The 12,983-nt window shown below is 43.4% G+C and overlaps 1 protein-coding gene across 1 annotated transcript in view; it reads left to right on the top strand.

Annotated features, from left to right (window-relative positions):
- Positions 1-392: 392 nt before the first annotated feature.
- col6a1 (collagen, type VI, alpha 1) overlaps positions 393-12,983 on the top strand; it is a 55,355-nt gene continuing 42,764 nt past the window's right edge. Inside the window, exons 1-8 of the mRNA XM_048534301.2 lie at positions 393-733; positions 1,189-1,318; positions 5,735-5,938; positions 7,823-7,982; positions 11,489-11,602; positions 12,459-12,479; positions 12,596-12,616; positions 12,730-12,774. Coding sequence (XP_048390258.2) covers positions 646-733; positions 1,189-1,318; positions 5,735-5,938; positions 7,823-7,982; positions 11,489-11,602; positions 12,459-12,479; positions 12,596-12,616; positions 12,730-12,774 — 783 coding nt within the window. The 5' untranslated portion in view covers positions 393-645. The remainder of the gene's footprint in view (positions 734-1,188; positions 1,319-5,734; positions 5,939-7,822; positions 7,983-11,488; positions 11,603-12,458; positions 12,480-12,595; positions 12,617-12,729; positions 12,775-12,983) is intronic.

The raw sequence follows: 12,983 nt of genomic DNA, 5'->3' as shown, positions 1-12,983 counted from the left end.
CTCCTTCAAAGTGCTGTTCTTTTCCCTTTTCGATCTTAAATCCACATTCTCCTATTATTGACCACCCTGTGGTGCCAGCCTGTACAAATACGTTCAGTCATGCATGGCCCGTGATGGGGTCCATTAGAATTGGCACACATACAGACACAAAGTAATGTAGCCCGTTTAAACGTAAATCCCCACACTTTTAAGAGTGCTCTGCAAGAGAGGCAGCCAACACTGATGGGTGTGCCCCTCAAGGGCTGGTGGGGTGGGGGGTTTGAAAGGGGGTTCTCGAGGTTGAATTCTTGCAGATTAACTATGACATTTTTCACATTAATTTTGCCAACCCGTAGCTAGGTGGGCTTCAAATGTGTTTGCAAACTCTAAGCTGGTCGAGCAGCAGTTATGAATCGTGGTGAACGACCCTTGAGGAGTAAGGCAGTTGCTTGGCTGGATCACACAACCATGTGGGGACCACATCCCTAGATCCTGCTTAGGACCAGCCTACTTCATAGTTGATCTGTGTCTGAGGCAAAGACGCACAGGCTTCAACCTCCTGTTCCCAGCCTCTTTCCCACTGCCCTGCTCTCTCTCTCTCTCTGTCTGCAAAAAGCTCTCCCTCAGTCCCCGTGTGCTGAGCACACAGCAGAGGTGGGGGAAGCCATGGCTTTGAAAATATTATTTCTCCTGCTGGAGATTTTCTCCTCATGGAACCTTTTACTGGCACAACAGGACAACGGATATCACTCAGGTGGGTGCTTTGCCGTCCCTGTCACGGCGAAGTTTTCAAATGTTTCTCTCTGCAGAAACAGTTCTTTTTTGTTTGCTTTCAGTTGCATAATTTACGGCTTGCGGGATCAGTCTGAAGCACTTGATGCTGAATTAATTGAAATGGGCAACTTTTAACTGGAAACCTGGACTTTGAGTGTGTGCCGGCAATAAACATTGTAAGACACGGTGCTGCTGTCTTGTGTCCGCTATTCTCTCTACTTTGCATTTTTATTCCTGGGACCCTGGTCCTGTGCGTAACAAAACAGCCAAGTTTGAGCAGAAGATCGTTGCTTATGTCTTAAGAGGGTGCTACTTCGTTTGCAAGTTTGAAGCAAAGCAGTTTTGCCTAGCCTTTTGCACGATGGCAGCTTTAAGCCTTGTCTTGATAGTATTCGGAGTGTCTGATAACTGCTCTCATTTCCCTCATTTTCACAGATTGCCCTGTCGACCTATTTTTTGTGCTGGACACATCCGAGAGTGTCGCTTTAAGAGTTCAGCCATACGGCTCCCTCGTAGATCTTGTCAAGAAGTTCACCACAAATTTCGTCGACAAGTTGGAAAACTGGTAATCACTGACTGCACTCTTTGCTGTTTTAGACTTTCTTCTCATTCTAAGCATCTCCAATTTGAACGAGAACAGTGAGGAGATACTATTTGTAATTCCCTGATCCTCTGAAGGTGGCGCTACAGGTTGGGTGAGAATGGCTATCTCCACTTGAATTGGTTCTGTCCCCAGATGTTTTCCAAAAAAAATCTATACACAACCCTATTGGGATCTCTCTCTCTCTCCGTTGTGTTGCTTCCTCCCTAATGTGACAGCCAAAGTGACTCAACTCTCTGTCCATCGATGACCAGGGTTAGAAGTCACGCGACACCAGGTGTTAGTGCTATTTGAAATCACAAGCATTCAGAAAGCTTTGTAGGGTGAAGGAGCTATGCTCCGAAAGCTTATGATTTCAAATAAACCTGTTGGACAATAACCTGGTATCGTCTGACTTCTGACCTTGTCCACCCTAATTCAACACCAGCACCTCCATATCAAAGATAACCAAAATGGGAGATCTGCTGATGATGCCTCACTGACTGTATTAAATGAGACACTATGTGGGCTACAACAAATTGCACAGTTTCACCCTTAGTGCATGCAGTGCAAGTTGCAGACAGTGTCCCATTGTCATACAACCTGTTGGCCCTAAGAAACATGATGTCAACCTGCATTTATGTAGCGCCTCCCAAATGCAGCAAAGCCCCCACAACCCTGCCCCCAACCCCCACCAAGGTCTGGCCGCAACCGGACAAAATTTGACACAGAGTATGTGATATAATATTGGGGCAGCTAACCTCGGTCTCAGAGGAGGAAAGGGATACAGGACAGTTTAGGGAAGGAGTTATTGAGCGCAGACCATGGGCTGCTTGAAGGCATGGCCACCCAATGCTGGGGCAAAGCGTTGCGCAAGTGGACAGCAAATCAGCTGCCTGGACCTCTGTCAGTTTACAAAGAAAATTGCTGCTGCAGTGAAAGTTTCAATGTTTATTGAACACAATGAGTACAGTTACTCGATAGAATACAAAGTTAGTAATCTAGATGTCCCATGGTCCCTCATAGCCAGTAACACGCCTTTTAAGGGGATAATCAATTTATTGTTGTATTCAGAGAACCATATAACATGGAATGAAGACACTCATTACGTCTTGTCTGTGCTATCTCTGAAAAAACTTGGATTATTTCTCTATTAATGTTTCGGGTCCAATGACCCTTCCTCAGAAGCTTACAGCATCTGCTGTTCTGAGGAAGGATCACTGGACCTGAAATGTTAACTCTGTTTCTTCCTTCACAGATACTGTCAAACCTGTTGAGGTTTTCTAGCAATTTTGTTTTTGTTCCTGATTTACAGCATCTGCAGCTCTTTCGGTTTGTAGATTATTTCTCTGCTTTTTCCTGATAGCCCAACATTTCTTTTAAATCTTGTTCAACCTTTATCAAAGTCTTTCTTTGGGCATTTTCCACTGAATCTGGTGCCACTGCACCCCAGGTTAAAAAAAACAAAAATTCAGTAAAACAAAAATCCTCATATCTTGTATAATAAAATGTGAGGCTGGATGAACACAGCAGGCCCAGCAGCATCTCAGGAGCACAAAAGCTGATGTTTCGGGCCTAGACCCTTCATCAGAGAGCGTCTAGGCCCGAAACGTCAGCTTTTGTGCTCCTGAGATGCTGCTGGGCCTGCTGTGTTCATCTAGCCTCACATTTTATTATCTTGGATTCTCCAGCATCTGCAGTTCCCATTATCACTCCTCATATCTTGTGTCTGGTTTTGGTGCCAATTGTTTTAAATCTATGCTCACTGGTTAACAAGCAGCAATTTCATAATGATTGACAAAGTCTGTTTCTTGGTGTTGTTGATTGGGAGATAAATATTAGCTGGGACAGACTGTCTTGTTTTTCACTTATCACTGCCAGGACATCTTACACAGTGGCAGAGTACAGGCTAAATGATTTAACATGCTTGATGGGGAACAGCACCTCAGACAGTGCAGCACCCACTAAATGTTCCATTAGAGTGCTAGCCCTGGATTAGACATTCGAGACTCAGGGTTGGACTCTTGGCTTTTTGATTCAGTGGGTAAGAGGGTTACCCAAGGACCCACAGATGACACTCTTCTATCTACAAAGTGGTACAGGGTAGTACTGTCCAGCTGTGTGAGGGAAGTTTGTTCTGTGGGCACAGTACTTGCTTCATTTAGGGTGAACAAGACAACTCAATGTCAATTCCTATTTTAAAATAGAACACCAGTTTCTACAATGATACTGTTTTCAACCAGTTTAAATCAAGTGAGGTTGCATTAAACTTCACTCAATCTTACCTCACGTGGAAAGTATAATATAGCTTCAGCTGGTTAGTGAGTTATATTCTGACTGTGGGTGTAGATAGACTTCTGGTCCCTGATCCAATTCATTGACTATTCAGAGGACTTATGCTCCAGGGGTACCAAATACAGCCTTGATTCATTGCGATGGTGCTCCATCAGCCTTACAAGTGATTAACTTAGGGTTTGAGATCAAAGATTCTTTGGTGCGGAATTTTCCACCCTGAGTAGGTGGGATTGGAGGTGAAGCGGTTTGTGGCGGTGGGGGTTGGGAACCATAGTTTTCAGGTTTTGGCTAGAATCCTAGTTTTCTGGCAAATTCCTACATCCGGGGACATGCTGCTTTGGCTAGCCAGGACCCTTCCTTGCTTTAGAGTTGCATGTTTCTTCCCAGCCAGCAGACAGGGCAACTCTCGTAGTCAGGCTGCCCAGCTCTCACCGATGATGAACTTTCCACTGAGCCTCCAGCATTGAGAGCCCACTCGCCATCCATGATTCAATGGTGTACTGAGCTCCAACAGTCTATCTCTTTAGAAATTACAATGAGCATCAGGTGGGGATCAGTACCTGAGAATCTTGGGAATTCTCCTGATGTTGGAGCCTTGGAGTCAGGGTGTGCATTCGACCCTCAGGCACTGATATCTAAGTCCCTTATCACCAGTAGGTGAGAGTGGCGTTAGTCCAGTATTCATGGTACCAGCAGTGGGCGGCAACTGAATGTCTGACTTAGAAGGTCCAAATGCAGGTCTGTGCAGTTTGCAACAAAGTCTAAGTTGATACTTCAGAGCAGTACAGACTAAACACTAATTTGTTAGAGGTGCTGTCCATCAGTTGAGGTAAATTGAGTTGGAAATAAACTAAGCGGAATCCTAATGAAAACTAGTGAAGCTCGCCCACTCTGTCATGGACCATATGTCAACATTGCTGTTGACAGGATTTGGTTACGATCTCATCAGTTCTTGGGAATAACCCACCCAGGGTGCAAGATCCACCTGCTGGAGGTGAATTTTGGAGCTTCATAGATACATTGGCCATGACTCATTGGATTTTGAGAAGAAACTGAGCTGGACGGCCATTTTAAACACAGTTGCTATAAGAGTAGGTCAGAGGCTGGAAATTCTGAGTTGAGTAACTCACCTCCTGACTCACGTTTACCATTTACAAGGCACAAGTCAGGAGTGTGATGGAACGCTCCCCATTAGCCTGGATGAGTGCAGCTCCAACAACACTGAAGAAACTTGACACCATCCAGGCCAAAGCAGCCCATTTGACTGGTGCTCGTGGTCACATTCAGTCACAAACATTTAGTCCGTCCACTGTCAATTGATAGTATCAGTGATGTGTAGCATTTCAACAGGCACTGCAACAGTTTACCTTGCACAGCACTTTCCAGCCCCATGATTTTTACCACCTAGAAGGTCAATGGCAGCAGACAAATGGGAATACCACCACTTACAACATCGCCTCCAAGCCACACACCATCTCTTCGTTTAGAGACTTGGGGTTTCTGTCTGCATCTTTGGGACTCAGTCAGATATTGGCATAATACAGCAAAGGCTGGCACGGACAAAGATTTAGGCTTCCATGGCTGTGCACAGGAGCCCGGTTAGAGTTTAACCAGTTGAGATTATGTAGTGAATTCCCATCACCTGCACTTTCTTTAATTCCAGTGTCAGCTGTAGCACTGTCCTCTCTGAGTCAGAATACTGTGAAGCTGAATTTGTACTCTGCAGGCTTGAGCATTAAATCAAGGCCAATGTTCCAAGCACAGTAGTGGGGGAGAGCCGCACTGCCATCTTTGGAATGAGACATTAAATTGAGGGCCCATCTGCTCGTTCAGGTATTCTTCGAAGGAGACGTCTCCTTGGCATGCTGCCAAATGCTTCACCCTCAACTGACACCGCAAAGAGCTAGTATTCAAGTTCATTGGGTCATAGGGAAGGCAATTTGAACATTGGTTTTTATTTCAGAGGGAACGGAGTAGAAAGAGTAGAGTAATTTTGCCAAAGCTGTACAAGGCTCTAGCCAGACCATGGCTTGGAGGGCATGGTACGGGACAGTAGGGCAGTCTGAATTGAATTGATGTGAATGACATAGGGTCTGTCTGTTTCAGGTATTACCGATGTGACCAGACACTGGAGTGGAACGCTGGAGCTCTACACTACAGTGATGTGGTGAAAAAGATCCACCCTCTCAGCTTCATGAGCAACAGTGAAAAGGTGGCAATGATTCAAAATGTCAATCAAGTGGCTTACATCGGCAAAGGCACGTACACTGACTGCGCCATACGGGATGGTGCTGAGGAGCTTCTGCTTGGGTGAGTGGGCTTTAGATATCTCCAAATGGGAACCAAAATGGGGAAGTTCACAAATAACTTACTCTGATACTTCTAGGGTCAGTGAATCTGAGATGACATCAGTTGCAAGGTTGCAACTTTATTCTGGGAGCCAACAGTTTACTGTGCCATTATTTTGGGGTTATGTCCATATTACTTCCAATTGTCAGATCAGTGCAATTTTCAGGACCAGAGTTCTTGACAGTATATCTATATTTTGTTTTCTATCTTTGGGTCCATTATCTTCAGTCCATTTCCTAGTAGATAGCTGCATACTCTTTGCTAAATAAATTAATTGACTTATAACCAGTGAATCATTTTATTCATTTCATTGAGTTAGCCCAATTCCCCTCTGGCACTTGCAAAGTTAAACAGCATACTCACACTATTCCAAACTTTTAAAGACCTAATCAATCCTCACATGAACTTTATTTTCTCAAATTTAAGTTTTTCTCACTAGCTTTCATATTATCGCAGTTTTGGATCCCAGAATTAACCTTGCCAACCTTCTCCAAACCATCTTCAATGCAGCATTGACCTTTTACAGATCAATATAAGGCAGAGTGCTCCAAGTAAGATCTAGTCAGTGATGGCCATACAGCATGGAACCAGATCCTTTGGTCCAACTAGTCTATACCGACCACATTCCCAAACTAAACTAGTCCCACCTGATTTTTCTTGACCCATGTCCCTCCAAACCTTTCCTATTCATGTACTTAACCAAATGTCTTTTTAAACATTGTAACCACTTCCTCTGGTAGTTCATTACATATATGAACCACTGTCTATGTAAAAATGTTGCCCCTCATTCCTTTTTAAATCTTTTTCACCTTAAAAATGTGTACCCTAGTTTTGAACTCCCCTACCCTTCCTACTCACCTTATCAGTGCCCCTCATGATTATAGTTTAAGGTAACTTGCAATCAAGTTCCTTTCAAAAGTTTTCCAGCGTTGGATTGAATCGATGGACATTAAAACAATAGTTTGTCCTCACCCCTTTGTCCCTTCAACACCTTTGTAAGTCTCATCCACTGTGCAAAGATTTCTTGAACAATGTATATCCATTTGCATTGTAAAGAAAAGCAAGGAGAAGTGAGCTCCATTTAGACTTAAGACTTCTGCTAGGACTAGGCCAAAGCTCAACAACATTAATAATCCTTGTTCTATGTTCTGTGTTCTGTTATTGATGAATGCTTAAACCATGCTGACAAATATACCCCTCCTATTTGAAAAACAAGGATTATTAATGGTGTCGGAAAATTCAGGTCGCTGTTGGCAAATTTCTCGAAAATCTGGGCCGTTTCAAATAATTAGATTTGGAAAAGGAGACCATTCTGTGTAATGGTGGCCACAACAACTACCATTGATGGTCATAAAAACCCATCCCATTCGCTAATACCCTTTAAGGAAGGAAATCTGCTGTCCTTACCTGGTCTGGCCTGCATATGGCTCTCAACCCCACAGCATTGTAGGTGATGATTAATTGCCCTGTGAAGTGGCAAGGAAAGCCATCCAGTTTTAGGATGAGCAATAAACGTTGCCCTTGGCTGTGACACCTACATCCAATGAAGAAAATAGACAAGTAAAATTTTGGTCAAAGACTGCAATGAGGTTATTTCCTCCCCTGTCATCCTGCCCTTCCACCACCACCACCACCACTAATGGTCTGTCAATAGTTCATTCAACTTCAATTGTCAATGTTTCTATTTCAAACTGTAACACTGTCAATGAGTTCTGATGGACAACGGCTTTGCTTCTCAGGGGAAACGTGGATAATTCAGGCTGTTCTGTATTTTTGTGCCTGTAGAGAAGCAAACAGAGATAGAATAGTAAACAGATAATTGGTATAAAATATCTCTCATTCCAGTGGCTCACATCACCGAGAGAACAAGTACATGATTGTGGTAACAGATGGGCATCCAATTGAGGGATACAAGGAGCCATGCGGAGGCCTGGATAATGCTGCATCCGATGCAAAGAACCAAGGGATAAAGATATTTTCAGTGGCCATCACACCAGATCACCTGGTCTGTCTACAATTGCTCTTAATGCTATCTTTCCTTTTCTGTTGTACTGCTGTCTCCAGACACTTACACATATTTCTGCATTTACCGAGCTTCCCTTTAATTACATCAATGCCTCAACCGTTCTGTTTTTTTTTAAAATTCACTCGTATGTTATGGGACTCAATGGCTTGGCCAGCAATTATTTCTCATCCCTAATAGCTGTTGGGGAGCTGTCTTTTTGGGTGGCACAGTGGCTCAGTGGTTAGCACTGTTTCGTGATAGTGTAAGGGGCCTGGGTTCAATTCCAGCCTCAGGTGACTGGCTGTGTGGAGTTTGCATATTCTCCCTATGTCTGTCTGGAGTTTCCTCCAGGTGTTCTGGTTTCCTCCCACAGTCCAAAGATTTGCAGCTAAGGTGGATTGGCCATGTCATGCTTTCCAAGGATGTGCTGACTAGGTGGGTTAGCCATGGGGTGTGCAGGGTGAGGGGGATAGGGTGTGTCTGGGTGGGATGTTGCTCTGAGGGTCACTGTACACTTGATGGGCCAAGTGGCCTGCTTCCACACTGTAGGGATTCTATGATTGTTAAACTATTGCAGCCTTTGTGGTGTGAGGGAATGGTGACATGATCGGGATAGTCTGTGATTTTAAGGGGAATGTGTAGGTTGTGGTGTTTTTATGCACCTGCTTGACTTTTCCTTCTTGAGAGTAGAGGTCACAGATTTAGGAGTTGTCATGGGGAGTTTCTGCAGTGTGTCTTGTGGCTGGTACACAGTGCTGCCACTGTACATCAATGGTGGAGGGAATGAATGTTTCAGGCAGCCGGTGGGGTGACATTTATGTAGACTGCTTTTAGACTACCCGATCCGACTATGCCTATTCTTAAAAGACCTCCTCTAATCCAACCCTCAGCTTTCTCACTTCTGAGGAATCCTTGGCCTATTCAACCTTTGCTGAGAGCTATAACCCCTCAGTTCTGTATCATTGGGGAAAGTATTAAAACAACCTTAAATATGCTCGCTCATAATAGTGATAAATAAAAGAGCAATGAAATGACAAAATGTGGTAAAGCAGGAAGTGAACACCATGTGTTCAAAGCAAATACCAGACTCCCCTTGACCAGATTGACCATAGTAAACCTGTGCAGACAGTAAAAAGTCAATAAATTTGGTGATTTCTGGAAGGCAGAAGAGAAATGAACCTAAAACATACCAGATGGATGTTAAATCCAGCAAGCACCCCTGCCAACTCTAACCAGTTGGGTCCGCATGTGTAAGAAAAGGAACCGTAACTTAATCTGTCTTTTTGTGTGATGTTTAAAGAAGGGGTTGAGCCTTGTTGTGGAGATGTGACTTCTAGTGATTGATTTTGATGGTGGTCGCACGCAAGATAAGCTACAAATCCCAGCAGTTGGGAGAGGGGTCTTTGGGATGTTAAGTGCTAATCCCCATACATTGAGGCAATTAAAAGAATGATCTATAATACTGCGCTTTGAGGGCTGGCTGAAATATAATGAGGAGAACACTGGTTTATCATCTGGCAAAGGAAACATGCACCCTGGCTCCTTTTGTTGTGGTCAGACTGTGCCAGCAGGGAATCATTGCTTGGCTACAAAAGAGATGCGGATCCAGCCTGAGGGACTGCGTGCCAAAGCTGTTCTGGATTTTAATTGTAGACATTGTAAACAGGAAGTGGATACAAGCTTACAATGAAAAGTAATGAAAGATGAACGAATGGAAATATGTGACTGGCAAGATTAAAATCTCACTTTCTTGTCTGGGTCTTCCCTCAGCACCAAGTGCCCACTGGAACAGAGAATTCCACAGATTAATGACCCTCCGAGGGAAGAAATCCCTCTCTATCTGTGTTTCAGATGGGAGACCCGTTTCATTCAAACTGTGGCCCCTTGGTTCTGGATTTGCCAACAATCCTCACAGCATCACCTGTTTCAAGCCCCCATTAGAAGCTTTTTATATTTCAATAAGGTCACCTCTCATTTTTCTAAACTCCAAAGAATTCGGGTCCAAACTGCTCCACCTTTCCTCAAGAGAAATCTTTTATCCCAGAAATGACCCCAGTTAACCTTTCCTTGAACTACTTCTGATCCAACTGAATCCCTTCTTAGACCTGACCATTGCCATCATTAATTGTGAGATTTTCTTCATTTTATACTCTATCCTTCTTGCTATAAAGCCTGGGAGTCTATTGACCTTCCTAATGACTCGCTGTACCTGTAGTCTAAACTCCTTGCTGTTCTTTACAAAAATACACTGATTCAAAATCAGAAATTGCTGCAAAGGCTCAGCAGGTCTGGCAGCATCTGCGGAAGGAAAGCAGAGTTAACGTTTTGGGTCCAGTGACCCTTCCTCAGAACTGACGGAAGCTAGGCAAGTAGTTTTCTGTACAGAAGATAGGGAGGAGGGAGGGGGTAAGGAGTAAATGATAGGTGGGAATAGAGCCCAAAGAGACAGAAGAATGATTGGACAAAGGAGTGGGTAATGGTCAGGTTGGGAGAATGAATGGGTGTTATGGGGACTAGTAGTGGATAGCAATAGGTTGTGTGTAATAGCAGACCATGGGATAACAAGGCCAGGTGTTGGGGCTTGGGGTAAGGGCATGGGAGAAGGTGCCTTAAAACCCTAAAACGGTTAAACTGGATAGTGAGCCTGAAAAGCTGTAGCATTTCCAAGTGAGAAAATCATAGAATTCCTACAGTAGAAAAACAGGCCATTCGGCCCAACAAGTCCACATCACCTCTCCAAAGAGCATCCCACCCACAGCTATTCCCCTAACCCTGCATTTCCCATGTCTAACACACATAATCTAAACATTCCTGGGCATTATGGGCAATTTAGCATGGTTGATCCACCTAGCCTGCACATCTTTGGACTGTGGGAGGAAACTGGACCACCCGGAGGAAACCCACGCAGACACGGGGCTGGAGTTGAACTTGGGTCCCTGGCAATGTGAGGCAGCAGTGCTAACCACTGAGCCAAAATGAGGTGCTGTTCTTCCAGCTTGCGTGGAGCTTCGCTGGAGCACCAAAGAAAGACTGATGCAGAGATTTGGGCAGGGAACACTGTGGTGTGTTGAAGTGGCGGAAAATGGAAGCTCAGGGTCTTTTTTGTGGGCAGAATGTAGGCGTTCTGCGAAATGGTCACCCAGCCCATGCTGGTTCTCTCCAGTGTAGAGGAGACCACATGGTGAGCAACAAATGCAGTAGACCAGATTGTACGTTTAGGCCTGAAACATCAGTTTTCCTGCTCCTCTGATGCTGCTTGGCCTGCTGTGTTCATCCAGCTCTACACCGTGTTATCTCAGACTAGATTGTATGATGTTCAGGTAAATACTCTGATTCCTGTATAGCGCAGCATTCCAAAACCTGTCACCATTGAAATTTTTTTTTAATTCTTCCCACCAAAGTGAAAAACCTCTTGGTTCCAATGTTGTGCATGATCTGCCAGTTCCTTTCCAACTCAACATCAATATCTCAATGCCTTCTGTTCTTAAGTAAATGCTTTTTTTTAGGAAGCAAGACTGAATCTGATTGCAACTAGTCCCAAATATCGACGAAATTACACAGCAACCATTCTCAGCGAGGTGGAACTAAACAATACCATTGAAAGCATCCTTCAAACTATTGTGAGTATCAACTTCTGTACACCATTGGCGAATATATTTCACAGAACCTTTCAGTTCAGACTCTCAGCACGTTCCTGTTGAGATTTCTGGTAGTGCCCATTCAGAAAATCCTCCAAAGTGGATGGACTTTTTTCATCACTTGGCTCCAGACCTGGTCTTCATCGTCAGAGGGTCTTGATTTTGCCATATCTGAGTGTATGGTGATTCAGATTTCTCTTCATTGATCATTCAGTGTCACAGATCGTCAGTCGGATTGTAGTCTGTACACAAGAACATGCCCCCAAGGCTCAATTGACTGAGAGTTAACCTCAGCAATAATAACTGTGTAGTTCTTAGTACTTTTCACTGTCCACTCTTCAGCAGCAATGTTAGTCTGTCCATGTGATCTCATCCACATTAAAATAGCAGATACAAAAATGTGTTAAACATTATATGCCTTTTTATCACTGTAAGCCATTCATAGGCTTTGTTAATGCTATTCTCAGTTATACCCACTATTTTCTAAAGATACTGGCCCCCAATATTTTGTAATTTCAAGATTCCCAGGCATCATTATTGGCTTTATTGACCATTCCATTATTCAATTGTTCCAAAAGAAAAAAAAAGCTCATTATTTCACCAGAACTAGGGATTGGGGAGATTGTAGTGTTCACAATATTACTGCCTCACAACGAGCAAAGGAACACAACCAAATACTTGATTCCACAATTCAGAGCATGGAACAAAAATATTTGATCAGTTTGGTTTTCTGGCCTTATGTTAACCTAATCTGTGGGCCATCTTTGTTCGATATATTGTAAACTCTCTTTATTTAAATATTCAAAGAGCTCTAATCTTTTGTCTTTCTTGCTTACAGTATGACGAAGTGGAACCAGTGGTATGTTGCATCAACTCAAATTTGATTTCAAAAGTATTTGATAGGATATTTTTAGCATGTAGCATTTGTGTTGCTATAATCTTGTATTTAATTCTGTTTTTCTTTTTGATCTGCAGTGTTGCTCCTTTGAGTGCCATGTAAGTTGCCTTCAAGAGAAACATTTTTGCAATCTCAAAATTATCTTTCTGCTGCATATCTTTAAGGAAACCAATTTACACACATGAAAATGTTTTATTTCTCTACCTTACAGGCATTAAGAGGATCACCTGGGATCCCAGGGGATCCAGGAGAAAAGGTTAGTGTCATAGGCTATTTTATGCACATAGCGAATGGAGGTATAGCTAACATAGAAACTAGGAGCAGGAATGGGCCATTTGGCCCTTTAACTCTGCTCTGCTCCTTAATATGATCATGGCTTATCCTCAATGTCAGTGCCATATTCCCACTATGTTCCCATGCTCCTTGATGCTTCTAAAATCTAAAACTGTACCTGTATTTTTTTGT

This window comes from Stegostoma tigrinum, chromosome 7, assembly GCF_030684315.1.
Source record: "Stegostoma tigrinum isolate sSteTig4 chromosome 7, sSteTig4.hap1, whole genome shotgun sequence".
Taxonomy (NCBI): domain Eukaryota; kingdom Metazoa; phylum Chordata; class Chondrichthyes; order Orectolobiformes; family Stegostomatidae; genus Stegostoma; species Stegostoma tigrinum.
The sequence above is the reverse complement of the archived record's forward strand: the minus strand, read 5'-3'. Positions and strand labels throughout refer to the sequence as shown.